The 25,753-nt window shown below is 33.4% G+C and overlaps 1 protein-coding gene across 1 annotated transcript; it reads left to right on the forward strand.

Annotated features, from left to right (window-relative positions):
- Positions 1-11,736: 11,736 nt before the first annotated feature.
- On the forward strand, positions 11,737-13,062 carry LOC6047845 (protein atonal homolog 1). Its single transcript, XM_001864812.2, has one exon. The coding sequence runs from the start codon at positions 11,839-11,841 to the stop codon at positions 12,952-12,954; it is 1,116 nt and encodes a 371-aa protein (XP_001864847.2). The 5' UTR covers positions 11,737-11,838; the 3' UTR covers positions 12,955-13,062.
- The last annotated feature ends 12,691 nt before the right edge of the window (positions 13,063-25,753 follow it).

Raw genomic sequence — 25,753 nt, forward strand, 5'->3', positions numbered from 1 at the left:
AAAAATTAAAACCTGAAACTCGAAACATTTTTTTTATAAAAAAATCATTAAAAAAAATAAAATAATAATAATATAATATGAAAAAAAAACATTTTTAAAAAATGTGAAAGAAAAAAAAATTTGAAATAAAAAATAAAAGTTATTAAGTATTTTCAATACTGTTGATGCCAAATACTCTGCATATTTTACGTTCTATAAATACTTCAAGTACTTACAATATTTGCCATAAATAAATGAATTAACGACAACAACTACCGTAAAACGGGGTGACTTTGATAGGTTTGCGATTTTTCCGCAAAATGAAGAGTACAATTAAAATACGTAAGGAATGGTTTAGAAACATACTGACCGTGGTAGAAAAGTGTTCAAAGTAACTCAAGAAGAACTTTTCATAAAATTTTGACAAGTTTAAAAAGTTAGTTAACTATAGTTAAGAAAATGTTGATGAAAGTCATTGTTTTAAACTTCTCAAAGTGTCATGATTTTCTTAATGAACATGATTTTTAATCGGAAAACGGAATGCATTTTCGGATTCTTTGGACAATTTTCCACTAGGAGGAGGTTAAAAAAGTTTGTAAATAATAAATAATATGTGTTTTTGAAACACAATTAAAAAAAATCTCTAAATGTATAGGCAATTTCAGTTGAACAAATTTCATTTAAAATGTGAAAACTTGTAATTCGTGCTTCAAATTCAGTATAAAATGTGAAAACTTGTAATTCGTGCTTCAAATTCAGTATAAAATGCAATATAAATTGATAATTTTATAAACAAAACTAGTTTTAACAAATTTCAGGCAAAATTCCAACTTTTTAACAATTTTACCTTAAATTTATATGTATTTTGCTAAAAAGCTTATAAACTTAGTTAACTAAATGGGTAATTCTCTACCAACTCACACGAAATCAGGAAAAGTTGCCCCGACCCCTCTTCGATTTGCGTGAAACTTTGTCCTAAGGGGTAACTTTTGTCCCTGATCACGAATCCGAGGTCCGTTTTTTGATATCTCGTGACGGAGGGGCGGTACGACCCCTTCCATTTTTGAGCATGCGAAAAAAGAGGTGTTTTTCAATAATTTGCAGCCTGAAACGGTGACACGGCTTGTCTAAAGGTTATTTTTATAAAACTTGAATGAACCTCGGTAATTCTTTCTGGAGCTTGTTGCGGGGACTGCCCCGAGTCAGGGAAACTGTTTATCGAAAAATTCTATCGGTAAAAATTGATTTTATCTCATTTTGAAGTTTTTATACAATATATTTAAGCTAAAATCATTTAAAAGTATTAAATAGATTGCTGAAATTATTATGTATTTGTTGTTATTTATTCAAAACATCAGTTTCAAGTTCCCTAAACATATCTTCAATATCCTACATCATGGAAAAATGTTTATCTTGGTCGTCAGTTTCTATAATAGCTGCAAAATAAATTTTTTCCTTGTTTTTTTTTTATTTCAAATTCATCTGGAAACATCAACTTTATTCGTGTTTATCAAAACCGTTTTCGTGGATTTGTAGCTAATTTTCAGTTTCAAATTTTCGGGATTCTCTACCCAAAATAGTTTATACATAATTTTTGTTAGGTCATGAGGGTAGTTCTGGCCGCGTCAGGGTGGTTCAAAGATAACAATTTTGAGATTTTTTTTTAAATCATTGTCAAACGCAATTTTAACTAAACTCACATGATCATGCGTATTTTTCCTTGAAAGCCTTATTAGTCACTTATCTTTCACAAACCGGATAACAAAAATTGGGTGAAACAATGTCAAGTAATGGTTTTGGGTCATTAGGGTGGTTTCGGCCGCGTCAAAATGGGCCATAATATGGCAATTTTGTCGATTTTGCAGAAAAAAAAATAAATGAAAATATATGTATTATATTTTTATTTATTTTTTTTCTGCAAAATCAACAAAATTGCCATATTATGGCCCACTTTGACGCGACCGAAACCACCCAAATGACCTAACAAAAATTATGTACAAACTATTTTGGGTAAAGAATCCCGAAAAATTTAAGCCGATTTGAACACTTCAGAGTTTGGTCATGCCATTTGCGTAGGAAATTGTTGTATTGGAATACCGTAAATATAACATTCTTATTCAACAATACACTTAAGTCACTTAGCATAATATTGTAAGATGTTCAATAATTTGTCAACATGTTTTTTTTTACAAATAAAAAGAATATCAAAATCCAGCTCAGGAATTTTGATTTGTTATCCTGAAATTAATTTAAATAGTAGAAGGACAAAAAGGGAATAAATATCACAGAATTTTAAAATTTGTAGTATTATCTCTACACCAAAATTGTTGAAACTTTTCAGAAATTTGATGTAATATCATGATTATCCTGCAAATTTATTGTGGATGTTATTTGCTACAAATCCACGTAAACAGTTTTGATAAACACGAATAAAGTTGATGTTTCCAGATGAATTTGAAAGAAAAAAAATAGGAAAAAACTTATTTTGCAGCGGTTATCGAAACTGACGACCAAGATAAACATTTCGAGCCAAACATTTCATTAGGGCATAAAACAAAAAACCGCGATTCGAGAAAATCGCTTGCAAAAAGTGGACAACTTGTTTCAAATCCTATTTAAAAAAGAAGCTTGACTAATGGTATTTTTACTGATGATACGATAAAACACATCATTATCCTTCTTAATTTTTGTTGATTTTCGCAATAAAACTCATAATTTAAAAAAAAACGTTATTGGGCCCTTTTAACTTTCCAACTGTTGTTCATAATGGGCCCTTTCTATATGCAATTTCGTAGAGAGCTGAAAGGGCACTAAAGCGCTGTCACCGGATTGTTGTTTTGAATGATGTTTACGGGCCCTTTTGTTTAGTTAGAAATAATGAGGAATTCAGTAGAAATTTTGATTATTAGTGAAGTTTTGTGATTGGATAGTGTAGATAAGGTATGTGAAACATAAAAATTCTTCAAAAATGTACTGAACGCAGCCGCGGGACCGTATTAAATATTGTTTTTGACGAAGTTTTTCTCTGCAGAATCCTTGGTGAAAAGTAAACCAAACTGTGAATTAGTGTTAAGAATGTATGAAAAGTTCACTTTATAACACAAAAAGTTCCTCAAGTACGAGAACCTAACGAAAAATAAAAGAGCACATTTGAACTTTTTTTTTGGTTTGCAGTGAACATGGTTATGTGCCCTTTTATGTTTTTGATTTTTTCAATAGGAAATTGTTTGTTATCAATCTGATTCTTGGATGGCATGTGTGTGTACTAATGAATGAAATAGTGGAATAATCCCGAATGTTTACGTTTTGGTTTTGTGCCCTAATGAAATGTTTGGCTCGAATTTTTCCATGATGTAGGATATTGAAGACATGTTTAAGGAACTCGAAACTGATGTTTTGATGAAATAACAACACAAAAAATCATAATTTCAGCAATTTATTTAATACTTTTCATTATTTTAGCTTAAATATATTGTATAAAAACTTCAAAATGAGATAAAATAATTTTTTACCGATAGAATTTTTCGATAAACAGTTTCGCTGACTCGGGACAGTCGCCCCAACAAGCTCCAAAAAGAATTACCGAGGTTCATTCAAGTTTTATAAAAATAACCTTTAGACAAGCCGTGTGATGAGATAGAAATTTGGTGTCAAAGGGACTTTTATGTAAAATTAGACGCCCGATTTGATGGCGTACTCAGAATTCCGGAAAAAACGTATTTTTCATCGAATAAAATACTAAAAAAGTTTTAAAAATTCTCCCATCTTCCGTTACACGACTGTAAATTTTTTTGGAACATGTCATTTTATGGGACATTTAATGTACTTTTCGAATCTACATACGGGTAATTTTTTCATTTAGAACAAAATTTTTCATTATAAAATTTTGTATTTTTTCTAACTTTTCAGGGTTATTTTTTAGACTGTAACAATGTTTAACAAAGTTGTAGAGCAGACAATATGATTTTAACAAGAAAAACTATGACTAGCAAAGTCACCCGGAATTAAAACTAAAGAATTTTTAACGTAATTATTTTTCTAAACATTATTGAAAAAACTTTTTTTTCCGAAATAGTGCATGGACTTTGTGTGGTCTACCCCAGTACATATTTTAAAAATAATAATCTTGAGAAAAACCTTACCTGCTAGAAAATATTCTGAAAACAAATTGAAATCCTATTAAAGTCACCCCGGTTTACGGTACTCAACTTTTATAAGCATGAGTTTCTACCTTTCTGTCAATTATATTTCATTTGCATTTTAGCATTTTATTTGGATGATCTTTTGTCATTGAGGACTTTACACAATTTGATGGGCAGTTCATACGTCAATCTGGAAAATATACCCTTGCTCGGTATCTTTCTTTTGTCGGCTTATCATAACTTTGCTCTTCAATAACAGCTTTCAATAAATGTTTTTGATTATATTTCAAAGTAATAAAAAGCCCATGATGCAAAATCGCTTCTTTTGACAAAAAATACAAAATTGAACATCTCAAAAAATGCAAAATTTTATAGAATTAATTACTTTCGAAGAATTATGTTTTCCGAATCAAACATAATAGAACAATCAATTTGAATATCAGAACTTGCCTTGACACTCAAACAGCAAAATTACGAAAAATTTGGTTTATTGAACTTTTTTTTAAATGTTCTGATATTGGCACGCAATGGTTTTTGTTGAGAGCTTTTGTGAACAAGACAAGACAACAGAAAGAAAAAAGAAACCTCCACAGCGAATTTTCCATGCTCTAATTATCCCCCTTTTGAATCTACAAAATGCATCTCAAATCAAGCTTTAAAATCAGCGGAAAAAGGATTTCCCAAGTCTCACGGATCGAAAAGTTTTTCTTGTTGTTATCAAAATGAACTTTCCCACCCTGCAGCACTCACTCACTCACCCCGTGAGAGTCTCTCGCGAAAATGAACCACCGAAGAGAGGGGCGTGGCTTCGCTCAAATTTCCTCCCTTCCGCAGCATCCTTTCTGGCTACTGTTGCTGGTCGCACAGAACAGGACACGTGCTGCGTCTGGTTCGTGGGATAGAAAAAAAAGTGACTTTCGAGCCTCTTCGAAGGCAAGGTAGCCTTTCCCTTCCCCTAATCCAGCTAATGCAATAAAAGTAAACTAATCTTTATCCTATTAGCGCCAATCAGACACGTGGCCCGGGTGGCCGATTTGAAATTAATTTGCGGCATTAGATAAATGATTGACTTTCCTTCCGGGGTGCGGTGTGAGACTGTTGCTTTTTGGGAGGGTAAATTTGGAAATTTATGGGTTCTAGTTTGCAGGTTATAAAAATATTGAACATTATAGTTTGACAAACATTATTATTCGAATATTTTGAAGATTTTTAAATAATAATTGCATTTATTTGGTATCATTTAAATTTCAAAAAATCGCCTGTTTACGGTGTCGCATTCCCCACCAATTGAAGGCTTGGGGTGTGAGAGGTCTTATCTGTCGTTTTGCAGGATGTGCGTATTGCTGTTGTTGTGTTGTTTTGAGAACACATCCGACGTGATTGCGCACGTGTCGCGTGGCGAGAGGGTGTGAACGCGTGCCACCATCACCAGTTGAGAGCTGTTATGAATATCAATTTGTGGATTTTTGACTTCGGATTTGATACTTTTTTTTCATTTATTGGTTTTGTAGAAAGCTTTCGAAAAAAAAGACGTTATTTTCTCAGCCTGCAGAAAACATACTTGAAATCGATATTTTTTTCGCTGGTTTGGAATCCGATCAAGATTGACCGGACCAATAAAAATATCACTGGCTTTGTTTTTTTTCGCTATTTGAGGGTTCAGTTTCGCTGGAATCAGCGATTCCTACTATGAAGAGCAGATTTTTAAATTTCGATTGAGTGATCTAATCTGCACTCTACCACTTCATTACAACATGTTTCTTTCTATTTTGTTTAACTTAGTTCAAAAGCTTGTTGTGTTCCCTCAATCAATTCTGAGATGAAAATGACAGCTGTCATTTCTGTCAGAGTAGTAGAGAACCACGCTGAAAACAGCGAAAAATTTCGCTAATTTTTCGGCTGTCAGGTGTTTTTGGCAGTAATTAGCGAAAACAAACCAGCAGAACTATATTGTTGGTTACGATTCTGCGCAGCCGCTGATATCAGCAAAATCAACCAGGCAAATCTCTCTGCTGATATGGCGATGGATTTCCTTTCCGTGCAAAAAAGGGACCGAATGTAACCGAATTGAATCCAAATATGACGCTTTGAAAAATCATGTAATTCATAAATTTATATAAATTTTACCAATATTTTGAAAAAAAAAAAAAAACAAAATTTCAATGAGTCAGTGCCAATGAGCATCAAAAGAGTCACTTTGACCACCTCTATGATAAAAAATATAACAAATATTGTGAGCAACTTGAAACGTTTCAAAATCCATTTTTTTGCAATGATAATAATTTTTAGCATGATTGACCGAATTGCAATGGACTTTCTCTCTGTGTCGATATTGAAGGGACCATCGACAGCGGGAGGTGACGAATTATGGATTGAAAAAATCAAAGCATTCTTTTGGAGGGACTGACAAATTTGTTGACAGATGGAGAATGTTTGATATCGAGAAGAAAGCCAGAGAGTCGATAATATTTAGATTTTTTTTTATGAAATTCCGTTGCACGTCACCTTGAATTTTGTTGTTGTTGTAGTAACTTTATTTTGTTTAATTTATGATTGAATGGCTGCTTACACAGAAAAAAATGATGGTAATATTTAGGGTTAGTGAATTTTCAAGATTTCGCGGACAGAAGGAAATTTGAAGATTACCGTGAAATCCCATGAAATTTATCAATTTTCTCAAATCAATTCCTTAAAATAACAACAGAATAAATATTTCATTCATAAAGACTTTTAATGTAAATTTTATGAGTTTTCAATTGAAACCATTTGAAGAATTGTTAGCAAAACATACTTGAACATGAAATTGATACAACATTTACTGAGAAGTAAAAGCTGCAAATGCTTAAATGATGTTAACAAAGATCATTTTTTTGAAAATATTGTCTTTTTTAACCAAAACGTGTTAAAATTTACTAAAGAAGTATATTGTAATATTTTTATTTTAAATTAAATTGATTCATTTTTAGAAATCAATTAAAAGCAAACATTCATGTAAAAGTAACATTCAGTGAAAATATTAGTCTTTCCCTATTCCGCCGGTCAATGTTATAACCGGAGGAGCAAAAATAAAGAAAAATATTTAGGAAATTGGTTGCTTTTATCTTGATACTCTAAATAACAGTTTATTATTTTTTCTTAGGAAACTTACTGAATTTAGCAATATTTTCATTCGCCCTTATAACAATTTGACTATTATTTTATATGAAATTTGAAAGATATCATTTTAAAAGAAGTTGAATGATAATAGCCGCTGAGCTTGTCAACCGCTTCACTCAGCTTAGCGACGTCAGTCGCTTGACCCGAATCTTCATCAACATCCATCGACTGTACGAATTGGTCGAAACGACCTGCGCAGCCATCACAAAGCCAGTAACAGTTTTTCTGGAACTTTCCGATGGCCTCAAATGCGGTACGATTGAGGCCGTCGATACACGACCGGTGAAATGCCGAGGCGCAACTACGGCAGACCATCTTCTCGATCCCAGTGATTTCCACCTCACAGGTCTTGCACTCGGTGGCCATCTTGTACGGGTCGGGAGTGATGATGTTTCACAACGGCAGCATACAGGTAAACCGCAATCAATGCACTGTACTCCAACAGATCGTCACAGAACGGTCACTCAGGATCAATGGTAATTAAGAAAATTGGACGAAAACGCGAATTTACAAACGTAAATCGATTAAAAAGTATACGCGACACAAACTTGCATGTAAACAAACATAAGCAGTGTTGCCAAAAAAAGCTCCGATAAAAAATATTTAATGGGAAAACTTATCATTAATTTGTTAAATTATATTCATTGTTAAGTTCATATATGTATCAGATTATCAGAAATTTTGAATTCAACATTTATTTCTGATGATATTAATTTCTGAAGCAACTGGAAAAAGATCTTGCATAATGAAATTTTTTTACTACAATGTAGATATGATTTTTATAGAATTCCTGGTGTTATTTCGTTTAAAAAATATATAAACCTCTTACTGCCAAAGTAAGATAGAGAGTTTGCTTAACATTTTTAGTTTATCATGATCAAATGAGATGTACGTACAATTTGAATCATTTTTTTGTGCCATCAAAAAATTTTCACACGAAGTCAATTATAAACCTGAAAATCATGTGGTATAATAAAACCTTTAAACAAATCATTAGAATAAGCAAAAAATTAAAAAAAAACCTCAGCAAACGAGAAAAATGCAGAACGAAGGCTTTCGGGTAAGGCTTGTTTGTCATGAAAAACATAATTTCTGCACGTTTTTTTTTTCATTTCAAATGTATGGGTCAAACCACACTCTCTCAAACGAGAGAGTAATTTTTGAGCATGGATTCATTTTACTCACTTGATAAAAAATAATTCCCATTAAAAAATACCTGAGCATTTTTTTTGATTTATTGTATTTGATTAATTGTAAGGCTGGTACAAATATTTTCAAAAGTTTTTGTCACCCCCCCCTTCAAAATTGGCCCGAAAAATCAGGGGGCAAAAAAAATATTTTTACAATAAACTTCAAAATTTCAATGAACATTCAAGTGCAACCAACTGAAATCAAATTAAAATACATTCTCCTGCGTTTAAAATCATTTTTAGCATGTTTTGGTTTATTAAAAAATCTTAATATTTTTTGAAAATTTTCGATGCAAAATCTTTTTTTTCGATACAATTTTTGTTTTTGTCAGATCTTAGATTGTTTGAAACCTAATGATTGCAAAACAACTGAACTAGTGTAAAATGCATTTAAAAACACTTTTTTCATTTAAATGTGAAGACTATGGCTTGTTATTTAAATTTTTTTATTTTTTTATTTTTTTGCCCCCCCCCCCCCTTGACCTCGGCCAGGGCCGAGGGACAAAAACTTTTTTAAATATTTGCATTGGCCTTATTTGAAAAAAAAAATCATTTTCTTGAAGCTTTATGATTTTTTACATGCAGTCAAGCAGTCAATTGATTTTCACACTTATTTTAACCATTAAAGTCACTGTCATTTACAATTCATAATGTTAAACAGAAACAAGTTCAGAAACAATTTTCAATATACCGTCAGTGGGGGTGACTATGGGTCAAAAAACGATACACCTCTCGTAATTACTTAATAACAAAAACAATTTAAATAACATCGAAAATCTTCCAACGTAGATTTCTGAAGTTTTTTTTTAAAAGGACCAATAAACCAAATTTTCGGTTTTTGCTTTTTGGGTAATACCCCTGACTCAAGGTGGTTCTAAAAACACCCAAAAAGCAAAAACTGGAAATTTGGTTTATTGGACCTTTTCAAAAAAAAAACTCCAGATTTGTTCTTAGATAGTTTACTAACATTTTCCCAAAATATAATGGATTTTGATGAACACTACCTTAAATGTCAATAGTTTGAAAATTGACCCAATCTCACCCCTTAGAGGGGGTGACATTGGGTCAAATGAAACTAAAATGATGCTCAAATACAACGATATGGTAAAAACAAGTCATCCAACAGTGTTTCTTATTCGAGGGAATCGTATTGACATGCTACAATGTTCGAAGTGGAGATTTTCAAACATTTGGGTAGTTTTTGAGCAATCCCAACAAAAATTTTAGAAAAAATATTTTTCAAGATGTCATTTTTGGCCAAAAACGTGCCTCAACTTTAGACAGCTGTCAAAATAACAGGATTTGCTCTAAGAACGAGATTTTTTCAGCGAAGTCATCTTAAGATGTCCCCTACACAACACTTTTGACAGAATTCTGTTTAATTGAGAAGAATCTGAGAAATGGTGAAATCCGTAAAAAATCACTTTGACCCAATCTCACCCCCCAGACCCAATGTCACCCCCACTGACGGTATTTAAAAATTCCAGGGATTTCCCGAGAAATTGGTTGAAATTGGACGCTCTATATTTAATTAATTTGGTGGATGTTTCCGGGGCCGTGGTGTAGGGGTAAGCGTGGTTGCCTCTCACCCAGTCGGCTTGGGTTCGATCCCAGACGGTCCTGGTGGCATTTTTCGAGACGAGATTTGTCTGACCACGCCTTCCGTCCAGGTGTAGGAGTCGTCTCCCTGGGTCTTGCCTCGGTGGAGTCAGTTGGACTCACAATCCAAAGGTCGTCAGTTCGAATCCCGGGGTGGATGGAAGCTTAGGTGTAAAAAGAGGTTTGCAATTGCCTCAACAATCAAGCCTTCGAACACCTAGTTTCGAGTAGGAATCTCGCAATCGAGAACGCCAAGGCAATGCTGTAGAGCGAATAATTTGATTTTTTTTATCGTTGGATACAGTCATCCCACATACTCGGAACACCCACAAATTCGGAACACCCACAAATTCGGAACACTTTTATGATAATTTGTCAATAGCATGCCAAAAGTAGCTTTTCTGTCGACCTTACTATTTTTAGAACCTTCATTTGGACATTATCTTGCTATTTCACTAGTAAAAGTAGTACTTTTTGAACAAAAAAAACTTCATTCCAAGACTATTTTGTCCAGAGCTGGGTGAAGAATAGAGCGAATGCGTAACGTGATTTCCGAATGATTCCACTTTGTTTACATGTACAAATTAGGAAGCTGTTCAAGCACAAGCATAACTTTTTTCTTATTGATAAATGAGCTGTTTTATGTTAAGTTGTTTGTGTTTCATTTTGGCCAGTTTTTGATATTTTTTGCTGGAAAATTGTGTATGTGAATCAAATCAAGATCAAGCCAGCTTCTGAATGGATATAACCGCATCGACTCCATAAACAACTTCAATTCATAATTATAAAAAATGACGATCTTCGTCTGTGGATTTTAACTTCATATAAAAGTTAAAATTTGCAGATTTTCGATACAGCATTCGAAAGATCGCAAGAAAAGCTTTCAAATGAAAGTAAAAGCGAATCATTAAGTTCAATTATCGATTTGCTATGACTTTTTTAACATTGGCCGATCTGGAAACCGTTCCGAATATGTGGGATGACTGTAGGTTTATATCAGACCTTGCCGATGAATCAGAAATATTGAAGGTCTGCGAATCCTATCAAAAGAAATGAGTAATAAAGTTGATTTGTAAACATGTTAAGGGAGAATGTTGCTTTTTTTACTGAATTCATTGACTTTATGAATGTGAGGAAGGCACCAATCACCTAAAGGTGGATTAAGTAACGTTTTTAATTCAATTTCACATGCGATTTTGCTTTTATATTCCAACTCGAAAACGAACCTGAAATACAAGCATAATCAAAAAGACATCGGCCGAAAATATTCACCTCAGGATTCAAGCTCGTGACTTTTGGATTGCGGGTTCCAACTTCCAACTTCCAACGAATGATTGAGCCGAAGGTTAGTTTACATTCAGGCTTGACTTTTCGCACTGAAATTGTCAAGAGTTTAATCTCTTCAAATGAATAGGATTTGCAATTACTGAGGAACTAATAAAAACCTTCAAGTGCCGTAAAGAACCCTTTTAAGGGATTTGAAATCATGAGAACTTATTCCCCCTTCCAATTCAGCACAAAATCTGACCTGAAAATTCTCCCAGCATTAGACGTTAAGGGGTGGAGCCAAAAGGGAAGTGCGCAATGTTCCTGGTAACTCACTTCCTGTCCAATAGCGTATAAAAGTTGGGAATGAATCTTTCTTGTTGAGGGTGGTAGGGCACAGCTTTCGGTTTATATTTTATTAAAATTTCGTGGTAGTCGTTGAGCAGTGGTCTTTTTGAACAGTTGTGCTACTATACGGACTGCAAGGACTCTAACGGTGAAAAAAAATGTCCAAGCAGCCAAAACTCCCTTCCACCAAAGGATTACTGACGGCGTTCGAGAACGCCAACGCAAGCCTGCTGGCTACGGCCCTTATATCGGTTCCTCTGGGCAGCGCCAAAACCGAACTACCCCACGATTCCGACGAGGACCTTTCCGATTTTTCCTCCAACGAAAGTGACGGCCTCGAGGACGACTCACCACCTATCTCCGACGAGAAAAAAAAGGAAGAACCTCCGACGTGTCACAAAGCGGGGGGCTCGTCTTCGCTGGCGGTCGTTCCGGCTCTACCGCCGGTGCTGAATCTGGCCGGAACCAAGCTGGGCATCGGCGGTGGCACCGTCGTCCGGAAGATGTTCACCAACACCCGCGAGCGATGGCGCCAGCAGAACGTGTCCGGAGCGTTTGCCGAACTCCGCAAGCTGGTCCCGACCCATCCGCCGGACAAGAAGCTGTCCAAGAACGAGATTCTCCGAATGGCCATCAGGTACATCCGGCTGCTGAGTAACGTCCTGGAGTGGCAGAAGAAGCAGGAAGTGCTGGAGCAATCTGGCGCACCGGAAAGACCGTCGGAATCGCTGGCCAAGCCAAACGGATTCCACGGAAAACCTCCAACTCAATACCACCGTGGGAATAATGAAAATCACTTTACCGGGAACTTCCGTGATAACGGGAACAACCTTCTTATGGTCGTTCCGAAACCCTTCAGCAAACTTCACTTCCCACAAAAATGCTCATCGGAACTGGCCGGACCAGGTTACCGTCCGATCAAAACGGAATCCTTCCTAAATCTGGAACCGACGACCATCGAGCGGATCAAACTGGTCAGCAAGCTGTGTCCGACTGGGCGGATTGGCAAAACCGGAAGCAGCTTGAGGAATCGTCGGAAGGCCAACCCGTTGTGTGCCATCGGCGATGGGGGGTTGAAGGGAGAACTGGCCGGAATCAATGGCGTGACGACGGTTGAATGTGAGATCAAGCGGGAAGTTAATTCGTCGTGCAGTAATGAGTTTCCGCCGGAAATGGACGTTCAAGGCGTCAAGTTTGAACCGACGGCAGGTGGAAAGAAAAGAGCGTCTGAAAGGGGCGAACGGTTTGAAGATGAGAAGAAATCAAAGTATTAGAATAAAAGTGTCGTAAACGTTGTAATCTGGTATCGTGAACATAATTGAATTGATCATTACATGGAATATCTGCACGGGAGACAATAAATCGCTACTAAATAAAAAAAAGCTTGAATTTATTTTTATAATATCACATTACTTTATATAAGACAAGGGTCTAAAAATTTGGAAATCCATTTTTTCAAATCATGAAGATATATAAATGTTGAAGTTGGGGAAAAGTGTCAGTGAGATATTTCATATGATACAATTCAAAATTTATGTTCAGTGATGCATTGTTGAGCTTAAAACAAAGACCTATCTTTATCATAGTCCATAGAAAGGCACGCTGAATAATAAGATTAAGTTTAAATGTTATTCAACATTCATTCTATATTTTGTGGATTTTGAAATAACAAATAACGGATGAAATAACGGATGTCGAAGTAACAATTTTCAACGCATTTTTTTTAAAGCACTCAATATTGAAATAAACTTTTATGGGAGAAAATAAGTGGGCATTGTGTAGCCCTGGGGTATTTCACATGTTTTAAAATACAATTTTTGAAACTAGCCATATCGTCTAAAGAGTATTTAGAAAATGTTAATTCAATCAATGTAAACCCGGTTTACGATTCTTACAAAACAAACTGCAGTTTTACAGTTTATTCCGGACGAGTTACATCTTTCGTTATACCATTCTAAACATTGTTAAAAGTTGAACGAAAATGTTGCTTTTAGACACAAAAAAAAATATTATTTCAGTGATTAAGCAACACATTTTTTCATCTTTTTAAAGAGAGAAAAAACTAACTTAATCCACAATGGCTGTACACAAATTTCTTTTTTTTAGATCCGGAATGAAAAAGTTGTAAAAAAGTACATCAATATCACTTAAGTGGCCATATCTCGAGACAGGGTTGCCAGATCTTCAATGTTTTGGACTCGTTGGAAAAGTCTTTTGATAACCTAACCAACAATGGGTAGGATAGTGGATCCGGACATAGTTTACATACATTTAAGTGAGATCCGGCTTCAAAAAAGTACATCAAAGTACTGGCCACCATATCTCGGGGTACTGATGAATATTATTGCGCGTCTGTATCGTGTTAGCAGCAGTGCCGGGATGATGGATTTTTGTGGTGTTCTTTTTGTGCTGTATTCGTGATCGTGTTCAGAGTGCATAATTGGCAAAGGGAGCGCGTGGTCGTTAAAAAATATTCGGAGTGAAAAGTGTTTATTTTTCCGTGCCTTTTGTTGTGAATTGTGTGCTGCGACGAGCCCACGCGCTTGCCTTACTGAATTATTTGCGTCTTGAGCGACATTTTGGTTGAGTAGGCTGGTCGGAGCTTGGCCGGAAGGCTCGCCGACGGGTCTGTTATGAAAGTCCTCCCCATTGCATCGTAGCTCGGGAGGCATCGAAAAGCCAATACCTTATCCTACTAACCCAAAAAATATGAATCACGTGATGCTTGAAGGAGTCTGCAACTTAAACTATCGGATTAACATTCCTTCCTTTCGTTGAACTGCAGGCTTCTTGGGAGGGCGCCGGTATTGACTAATAAAGTAGGGATCTTCAGAGGTTGGATGGTTGGCTCCTACCATTTTTGATTCATTGTTTAACTTCAGCTGATCTGTCAAAAACGTAGAAGCAGCTCATTGGCAGTCAACCATGCTCATGCTCATTCTCATAAAGGCATCGATTTTTTGAATGCCTTTAGTGAACGACTTAAGCTAAGTTGCAAAACTTTATTTGACACATTCCGCCGTGACGTTGCAACGCTTTGACTTTTCTTTTTTCAGTATTTCGGCTGTAACTCAAAAATAACATTGAAAAGGTACATATGATATTATAGATTCGGAAAGTACATTAAATTTCCTATAAGAAACAATGTTGAAACATTATTTTAAGCGAATATTCTATTTTTGAGAGGGGAATATGTAGCGTGACGTTGCAACGCGTGACTTTTTCTCAATCCTGACCCAATTCATGTTTCGCCATTAACTCTGCTCTGTTAAACGGCAAATTTGGAGTTCTTCTTCCATTTTTAGTGTAAAATTGGCCAACAAATCGAATGCAATCATTAGTTTATCGAAAAAATTAAACCTCGATTTTTGAAGACCGCTTACATTTCGTGACGTTGCAACGCTCTGTTTTTGAAAACAGGGTTTTTCGTTGCGTTGCAACGTCACGAAATTATAGTTTCAAAATAAATCATAGTTTTTGTTAGGCTGAACAACTGTAGGTTAAGATTTGATTATAAGACATTAATAGACAGTACAAGGACATGTGAATTGATTGGCCTGCCCATGTTAGACCCCCCCCCCCCTCCCCCTATTCTGCTTTCACAGTTGCAGTACGATTTACGATGTTTTCCAAAGGGGTTTCAAAATATTTTTTTTTATATTATTCCATTATAACGAAGGAAACCCCCCCCCCCCTCTCCCGTCCTCTATCCATGTAACGGGACGTCCATGTATTACGTAACGGCGTAATATCAAGGGGGAGGGAGGAGTGTTCGAGGATTTATACAAAAAAAGTGTATCGGAAATGTATTTCCAGGGGGTGGAGGGGGTCTAAAAATATATATGTTTTGTTACGTAATGCAAGAACGCTCCCTTAATATTTTAATGGTTTTGGGCAACTTACAAAACACGTGGAAGTTTTAGAAGGGAGGTGAGGAGCTTCAAGTTTTCAGGAGGGCTTATTTTGAATTTATAAATAAAGTGCCCATATCGTTTGTTCATGGTCCCTAAGGGGTGATCTGCAAACAACGTAACTTATTTTGTTGACTTTTGTGCTTTTAAAATTAAATTTGAGGAAATAATATAACTGTTTAACTGCGCAACATAACATTTTTAATTGTGAACAACAAAACGTTGCATACAACTTTTTTAAGTAAGGGTTCGTCCAACAACAGAGTGACAAAAGTTTGTGAAAAAAAAACAATCGAATCACGTGATTTTTATTGTTTAATGAATTTCACTGTAATTTGACTTACATAAGGGTGTGGGATAAAAAAAATCATTGCGTTGTATTAGAATGAACCCTCAAGTAAATCAGTTTATCATAAAGGGGCCATCCAGTAACCACGTGATTACTTTTTTGAAAGTTTTAGTTTCCAAGTACAAAGAGCATCCGAAATATCAAAATGATTGAATGTTTAGTTTTTTGTTGACATAAACAAATGTCCCTTTTTCGTGACGTTGCAACGCAATAAAATGGTAAACTTACACTAGTTTGAAAAAAATACTTAACTTAAGATAAACTGCAAACCCATGACATTTCCGTTTAGTACAACTAAAAACCTACAAAATGCAATCAAAAGAATATTTTTTGGATTTTATTTCGCTGAAAACCAGGAGTTTTTAGAAAAATGTTTTAAAACGATGATTTTATCACGAATTGATGCATAACCTAACCAACTTGTACAAAATGATATCCAAATGATCAATTAATGAAAACCATGATTTTTGATTTTTGACACGCTTTTCAAAATTTCATCCTAAGGTGTACATTGCCGGAGAATGTGTCATTTTTATTAGAGTAATTCTCCTCAAAATCGGCCGATATAATGCATTTCTATTTTTCGCATTTTTTTTAAATTGACTCAAACTTTTAGGGGTCATTCCTGTGTGGAGTGATACACCCTATTGCGGTGTAAGTGAGCGCACTCCATTGGATCGAGTCGAATAGGCCCCTCGTACGATTGGCATGACGCAACCATGCACTGACAAAGCATGGACGCAGCCACATGAATGGTTCGGTGACAGCTGGCAATGCAAGCCCAGCTCGCGTCCTCTTTCCTCGTGTGACGCTCGGCCGGATCGGTTGTGAGTCCGCACCGATTCCCCCGGCGGGCGATTTCCCGAGTGGAATTGTCGATTCACACATTGGCGACCGTGACGGAGTTGAAATTTTATTTTCAACCTCAAAGAACCGTCGGGAAATCGCCTGCCGACGTGGTTTTGGTGCAGATTGGTTTGTTTGTTTTGGTGCTGTTGGTTGAAAAAAAAATATTTTTTTTTCTGTTTTTTTTGGAGGAAGGATTGTAGTGGAGCAAAGGCGCGAGCGTAAGGTCTATTTGACCGAGTTGTCCGGAGCGCACCTTAAAAGGAAAAAATCAAAGTGTTGCTGAGGATTTAAAAAATGGTTTTGTTGTGAAAAAGGCTTGTTAGGTGGGTGAGTAAAGTGAAACTGAGTTTGACAGAACGGAATTTGATTGAGTCGCGTTGGGCACGGAGGTCAGATGGGCCTGCCGTGGGAAATAGCCTGGAAGGCCGCGATTGAAGGAACATTTTGTCGCGTTGGGCACGGTGGGTCAGATTGGCCCGCCGTGGTAAATAGCCTGGAAGGCCGCGATTGTTCCAAGAAAAAAGAGTCGCGTTGGGCACGGTGGGTCAGATGAGCCCGCCGTGGTAAATAGCCTGGAAGGCCGCGATTGTTCCGAGGAAAAATGAATCGCGTTGGGCACGGAGGTCAGATGGGCCTGCCGTGGTAAATAGCATGGAAGGCCGCGATTGAAGGAACATTTTGTCGCGTTGGGCACGGTGGGTCAGATTGGCCTGCCGTGGTAAATAGCCTGGAAGGCCGCGATTGTTCCAAGAAAAAAGAGTCGCGTTGGGCACGGAGGTCAGATGGGCCTGCCGTGGGAAATAGCCTGGAAGGCCGCGATTGAAGGAACATTTTGTCGCGTTGGGCACGGTGGGTCAGATGAGCCCGCCGTGGTAAATAGCCTGGAAGGCCGCGATTGTTCCGAGAAAAAATGAATCGCGTTGGGCACGGAGGTCAGATGGGCCTGCCGTGGTAAATAGCCTGGAAGGCCGCGATTGGAGGAACACCCGTTGTAAATAACCTGGAAGGCCGCGTTTGGTCCAATGAAAACATGGCACAAATCCTGCGATTGGCGTTACTGAAATCGCTAGAGGTGTGTTAGGTCAGTTGGTCCAGCCGTAGTTTAGAAAATGGTGGTTCAGACTGACTCTCTGTGGTTGAATATTTTTAAACATGCAAAAGGCGAGAGGTGTAGCTGTAGGTTATTGAGATTGCTTTGGGAAGTGGTTAAAATATAGTCACGAATGCTCTCGTAATGAATTTTGTGACAAAGCTGTGGACAGATGACGATGCTACGCATAATGATTTGTTTAAGGTGAATTTGAGTTAATCAAAAAGATGCAAGGAATATTGAAAAGTTTTAATGATTTTAGGAATTTCTGTATGTCAGTAAATAAAGAAAGTAGAAAATAAGACTTGAATAATTTGGTAGTGAACTGTGAGCAACTACAAAACTTAATTACAATAAAGTAGGTTGTTATGGGCCAGAATGGTTTACAGAAACCAAGATAGAAAAGAGAGAGAGAGATAGATAGATAGATGAATAGATAGAGAGAGACAGGTAGCTAGATAAATAGATAGATAGATAGATAGAAAGGGAGATAGATAGATAGATAGATAAAAAGAGAGAGATAGGTAGAGCTAGAGAGAGAGAGGTAGAGCTAGAGAGAGAGAGAGAGAGAGAGAGAGAAAGAGAGAGAGAGAGAAAGAGAGAGAGAGAGGGCTAAAGAGAGAATCATGATCAGTTCGGTGCGTTAAGTGGTATGCCTGTTAGAAATTCTAACGTAACCTTCTTTTCTTTGATCAATAGAGTTATCTACGTGCGTATGTATTGCGTGTACGTACACGAAAAAAAGTGAGGTTAAATTTTGTACCCGCCAGCAAAACAAATGGTGTGCTAGTGTGTGTTAGATCGGGCTTAGATAGCTCTATGTTGGCGATGGATCCAAAAGTTACTGGGAATTTGTTTTTTTTTGGTTTTATTGAAAACTTTTGCAGATTGCATAGGAATGCCGTTATGTAGTTGTAGTATTTATTTCATAGTTCAATTGTTTCAACAATATTTTTTTATGGAGAAGAGGAGAGATGTGTGGAGTGATACACCCTATTGCGGTGTAAGTGAGCGCACTCCATTGGATCGAGTCGAATAGGCCCCTCGTACGATTGGCATGACGCAACCATGCACTGACAAAGCATGGACGCAGCCACATGAATGGTTCGGTGACAGCTGGCAATGCAAGCCCAGCTCGCGTCCTCTTTCCTCGTGTGACGCTCGGCCGGATCGGTTGTGAGTCCGCACCGATTCCCCCGGCGGGCGATTTCCCGAGTGGAATTGTCGATTCACACAATTCCCTATGATCAAAGAAGCCAATTAGGGTCATTGGTTCACCCATACAAGGCTCCATACAATTTTGGCAGCTATTCTAGCTATCTTTCGACAATTTTCCAAATTCCTTGTTTTTTTTTTATTTTTGATATATTTTAATGTGTTATAAGGGTCAACAACCCGCAGCTTTTGAGCCGTAGAAAAGCATGGACACGAATTCTGCCGCCGAGTTTTTTGAAAAAAAAAAGTTTTTTGTGAAAATATTAATTTTAGACACAACCACGTAAAGTTTAATTTTAACTGAAAATACAATTTTTTTCGATTTTTATAACAGTGTCTTTCATTGTTCATTCCTGAAATGGAAAAGTTTTAAAAAAATCATTAAAATTGCCTAACAGGCATTGAAAATTGGACTACTGGTTGCTGAAATACAGCGAATGAAAGAAAAAAAATCAAGAAAATTTAAGTTTTCTAAGTCTTATCCAAATCTTTTATTTTCTATCTTCAAAATTTCAGAAACTTATGGTCTTATTTTCATTCAGTTCAGAATCGATTATCCGAAGGCCTATGAACAAAAAATCACTTCGAAAAATCGAACCACGATTTTTTTCCGTTGTCTAATTTTTGATTGTTGAGCTTAAAAGATTTTGGTATCAAGACTAACATTTCAAAATAGCTAAATATTCAATCTTCAGCTAATCGAACTTTGAATAATCGATACTTCAAATAATCGAGTTCAGACGATATTGAAAATAAAATTTAACTGTTAACATATCGATGCCTCGTGCTCTCTTGTACTAAGCTAGCTGGTTTTCCTATCTGGTTAGCATACCCGAGCATGGGTAAATAACAAGGGAAATGCGTAATAATACCTTTCTATGGTATCAATACCAATTTTTGGTATTCTTGGACCCTTAAAAATTTGTCTTAAGGATTATGCAAGTGCAACATTTGGTATCATACTAATTTAAGGTATTGTTTTGATATTGCAAAATTGCAGAATTTGTCAATGGTCGAACACCACATTTTGGTATTCTTTTGGTATTACAGTGTTTTATCACATTCCTCTGAAACTATGAGAAATTTTTGACCAATTTTGACAAAATAATTAATTTTGCGCTAAAATGATGTCATTGTGTAGATATGAGAACTTGGCAGTAGGCTCATTCCGGTTGATCCGGCTGGCTGGATTCATCCACAACGCCGTTTGAATGCATCGATTAATCAAGCGATTTCGTCGTTTGCAGTCATTAGTCGGTCGATCCCGGTTAAGCTCCCATAAGAGTCGGTGAAACAAACAGCGGATTAGTCGGTAGATTTAGTCGGTAGATTCAACAGACTGAAACCGACTAAATCGTTGAGAACGTTGGCTCAATATTCTATGCTGTTGTCTTGTTTTGGGTTCACGGAGAAAAAAGAGTTCCCAAAATCGTGAACAAGCGTTCATGAAAATGGGAACCACGAACAAAGTGTTCAAATCCCATGGTACGATTTTGAAAAACGTACCATGGCATTTGAACACTTTGTTCGTGGTTCCCATTTTCATGAACGCTTGTTCACGATTTTGAGAACTCTTTTTTCTCCGTGTCGTTGGCGTCTAAAATGGTGGTAATGAAATATTCAGTCAACCAACCACTCAAATTTGTCTAAAACAAGGTTCCAGAAATTGAATTTGATGTTAAAAGTGAGAAAATTAAAATACTCGATTTGTTTGCTTCATTTTTATCCGAATTTTCCTTCCTTAGAAACCTTTGGATAATCGAGTCTGGACAGTAATCAACAATCTCCAACATTATCGAAATTTTTTGTTTTAACACTTTTCCCTTTTTTATGCCATGAATTAGGGGGAGCCGCAGCCGTGCGAGTAAGGCGGTTGCTTTACAACGCAAATTCCTGCTTGTGAAAAAACTCGGGTTCAAATCCTTGGCTCCCCGGCCCAACCTTCCAAGCGTTTTTCGAGTGCAAATAATCGCCTAGCATTTATCGCCCGGTGCAAAGGTTGTGCTCAGAACCTAGCGGTGCTGTGTAAGAAACTTGGCCGCGCGCTGAGAAGAGCTTATATAGCAATACAATACTGCTCTGGTTCTAGCGATGCACAATATAAAGAAAAAACGCATGGAAGGTGGTCTACAAGAGTTACGGCTTTTCGACTGGTCGACACACGCGTTCACCCAATACAATGGTGTTTGCGTGCGAAGTCAACAGAAAAGGCCCAACAACAGTAACATTGGGCAATCCTACAATAGACCTATAATCAGGTTTCAGTGGTAGATTACTCAGACAGAAAAAAAAGAAAAAAAAAATGCCATGAATTAAAATCTTAAATAGTTGAGCCCGTTTTCTCAAATTCTTTTGTTACTTCCGACCATCAAAAATAAAAAATGGAATAGCATGCGCCTCCATTGGGGTAAACTGTTGGTGGAGCCGCATGGTGGTTGATTTTTATTTTCATGAAATTCGCTGCCAAATAGGGAAACACAGTTTCTATCAACAGTTTTACAAAATAAGTTGTTAAAATAGTGAAAATCAGCCAATTAAGTGTAATTTTATTGTTGTTTTTTTAATCATTTCAATAAAACTTCACAATTTGCTGTACGTTTGAAGAAAAAAGCAAAAGTGTTGTTGAGATGTGTTATATTCTTACTGCAATTCAAACGGTCACTTCAAACGCACATACTCCCTCGCCAAACTGGCCTACTGCGAGTCCGCGACAGCCCTGACTGAAAAGTCCGTCGTTTGTCGTCCGTGCAACCGTACGACGTCGCACGACAATGTCGTGCGTCATTCGCACGAATGTCATACGTTTTTGCACCAAAATGTCGTATTTGTCGTACGATCGATCATCGAAATTGTTCGACATTTTCGTACGACATTCGACCGACGTCGCACGGTTTTGTTATTTAGGTTGTCGTGCCTTTGTCGTGTGCTGTTTTTTCGGCTTTTTAGGTTATGTTGCAGTCAAAATATTTTTTTTTTATTTTCAAATAGTTTTTAGATGTATTTATTCTGTAAATTAATCTAAGTTGCGATCTTCACGTGGTTTTTGGCGTTGTCTTCCGGTTGGCCTTTTAGCTCATCGATCTCATCTCATCTCATCGTCGCTTCGGCATCTTGGCCGGATTTTGTCAGCCATCTTTTCGAACCGACGCCAGCGTGTAGATACGGCACTGAAGTGGCTCTTTCGTTTATTTCCCACGGATTGATGGCCACCGGAGTACGGGACAACGTCGGTTTACGCACTTCCGGTGCGATCGTTACAGCTTTCGTTCCGTGGGACAACACGGAAACGCTGGGTTGTCAGCATCAGGATTCGATTGGAATATATTTGGTTACCTGAAAAAAAGATTACTTCATTCGGCTAAATCATCCAAAACATAACTAGAAATAAAAAATTTAACTTTCAATGTAAAATTTAAAAATGTAGCCATTTACACTGATTTTTATCAACAATTTGTATGGAGAAGTTTGTTTTTTTTTTTTTAATTTAAAGCGTGTGTTTTTTGGGATTCTGCAGTCCTTGCTTTAAATAAGCAATGAACATTAAAGTTTTTAAATAATTTTGGAATGTTCGAATGTTAGAATCGTAAAAAAGAATAATACAATTTAAGTTTTAGTGTTTATGATTCGAGCAGAAACTTGCAAAAGAGACCACAAAAGACCCGGGGGTTGTTAATGTAGATTTGATTTTTTGATTTGTAGAATCCAAATATTTTACAATATTATAATTTTATAATTTTATAATTTTATAATTTTATAATTTTATAATTTTATAATTTTATAATTTTATAATTTTATAATTTTATAATTTTATAATTTTATAATTTTATAATTTTATAATTTTATAATTTTATAATTTTATAATTTTATAATTTTATAATTTTATAATTTTATAATTTTATAATTTTATAATTTTATAATTTTATAATTTTATAATTTTATAATTTTATAATTTTATAATTTTATAATTTTATAATTTTATAATTTTATAATTTTATAATTTTATAATTTTATAATTTTATAATTTTATAATTTTATAATTTTATAATTTTATAATTTTATAATTTTATAATTTTATAATTTTATAATTTTATAATTTTATAATTTTATAATTTTATAATTTTATAATTTTATAATTTTATAATTTTATAATTTTATAATTTTATAATTTTATAATTTTATAATTTTATAATTTTATAATTTTATAATTTTATAATTTTATAATTTTATAATTTTATAATTTTATAATTTTATAATTTTATAATTTTATAATTTTATAATTTTATAATTTTATAATTTTATAATTTTATAATTTTATAATTTTATAATTTTATAATTTTATAATTTTATAATTTTATAATTTTATAATTTTATAATTTTATAATATTATAATTTTATAATTTTATAATTTTATAATTTTATAATTTTATAATTTTATAATTTTATAATTTTATAATTTTATAATTTTATAATTTTATAATTTTATAATTTTATAATTTTATAATTTTATAGTTTTATAATTTTATAATTTTATAATTTTATAATTTTATAATTTTATAATTTTATAATTTTATAATTTTATAATTTTATAATTTTATAATTTTATAATTTTATAATTTTATAATTTTATAATTTTATAATTTTATAATTTTATAATTTTATAATTTTATAATTTTATAATTTTATAATTTTATAATTTTATAATTTTATAATTTTATAATTTTATAATTTTATAATTTTATAATTTTATAATTTTATAATTTTATAATTTTATAATTTTATAATTTTATAATTTTATAATTTTATAATTTAATAATTTAATAATTTAATAATTTAATAATTTAATAATTTTATAATTTTATAATTTTATAATTTTATAATTTTATAATTTTATAATTTTATAATTTTATAATTTTATAATTTTATAATTTTATAATTTTATAATTTTATAATTTTATAATTTTATAATTTTATAATTTTATAATTTTATAATTTTATAATTTTATAATTTTATAATTTTATAGTTTTATAATTTTATAATTTTATAATTTTATAATTTTATAATTTTATAATTTTATAATTTTATAATTTTATAATTTTATTATTTTATAATTTTATAATTTTATAATTTTATAATTTTATAATTTTATAATTTTATAATTTTATAATTTTATAATTTTATAATTTTATAATTTTATAATTTTATAATTTTATAATTTTATAATTTTATAATTTTATAATTTTATAATTTTATAATTTTATAATTTAATAATTTAATAATTTAATAATTTAATAATTTTATAATTTTATAATTTTATAATTTAATAATTTAATAATTTAATAATTTTATAATTTTATAATTTTATAATTTTATAATTTTATAATTTTATAATTTTATAATTTAATAATTTAATAATTTAATAATTTTATAATTTTATAATTTTATAATTTTATAATTTTATAATTTTATAATTTTATAATTTTATAATTTTATAATTTTATAATTTTATAATTTTATAATTTTATAATTTTATAATTTTATAATTTTATAATTTTATAATTTTATAATTTTATAATTTTATAATTTTATAATTTTATAATTTTATAATTTTATAATTTTATAATTTTATAATTTTATAATTTTATAATTTTATAATTTTATAATTTTATAATTTTATAATTTTATAATTTTATAATTTTATAATTTTATAATTTTATAATTTTATAATTTTATAATTTTATAATTTTATAATTTTATAATTTTATAATTTTATAATTTTATAATTTTATAATTTTATAATTTTATAATTTTATAATTTTATAATTTTATAATTTTATAATTTTATAATTTTATAATTTTATAATTTTATAATTTTATAATTTTATAATTTAATAATTTAATAATTTAATAATTTAATAATTTTATAATTTTAAAATTTTATAATTTAATAATTTAATAATTTAATAATTTAATAATTTAATAATTTTATAATTTTATAATTTTATAATTTTATAATTTTATAATTTTATAATTTTATAATTTTATAATTTTATAATTTTATAATTTTATAATTTTATAATTTTATAATTTTATAATTTTATAATTTTATAATTTTATAATTTTATAATTTTATAATTTTATAATTTTATAATTTTATAATTTTATAATTTTATAATTTACTTCAAAAACATTACTCACCAGTTCCATTGATAACAACTTCTGCCGTCCTCCTCTTCCTTTTCATTCACCCAGAACAGTGAACAACTCCCTAGGAATTGTAAGTTCCGTTTCTCTCTTTATGTTCCCTTGGGCGGAACTTGGTATTTCATCCTTCTTCTCCTTTGGGAATACTCCGCAACCTCCCGCGGAAAGTAAAACATCCGTTTACTTGACCGCAGACCGGTTCCTCCCGCCTTCCGGCATGGCCGCCTGGTTATCTCTATTTCCCATCCTCCTTCGCCTCTACCACCACGATGACCGAAATCAGGAAACCTGGAACACAGGACTCTATGATTTGGCCGCTCGCCCACTCCGGCTGAATCTTTCCGGCAGAAAAAATAACACAACTCACCTACCAACCGGCCAAAATCCTTGCGAAGCTCAACAGCAACGAAAACTGGTTCAATCCGGTTGCAATCAAGTTAAAACAAGACCAACTGAA

This window comes from Culex quinquefasciatus, chromosome 1 (assembly GCF_015732765.1).
Source record: "Culex quinquefasciatus strain JHB chromosome 1, VPISU_Cqui_1.0_pri_paternal, whole genome shotgun sequence".
NCBI lineage: Eukaryota > Metazoa > Arthropoda > Insecta > Diptera > Culicidae > Culex > Culex quinquefasciatus.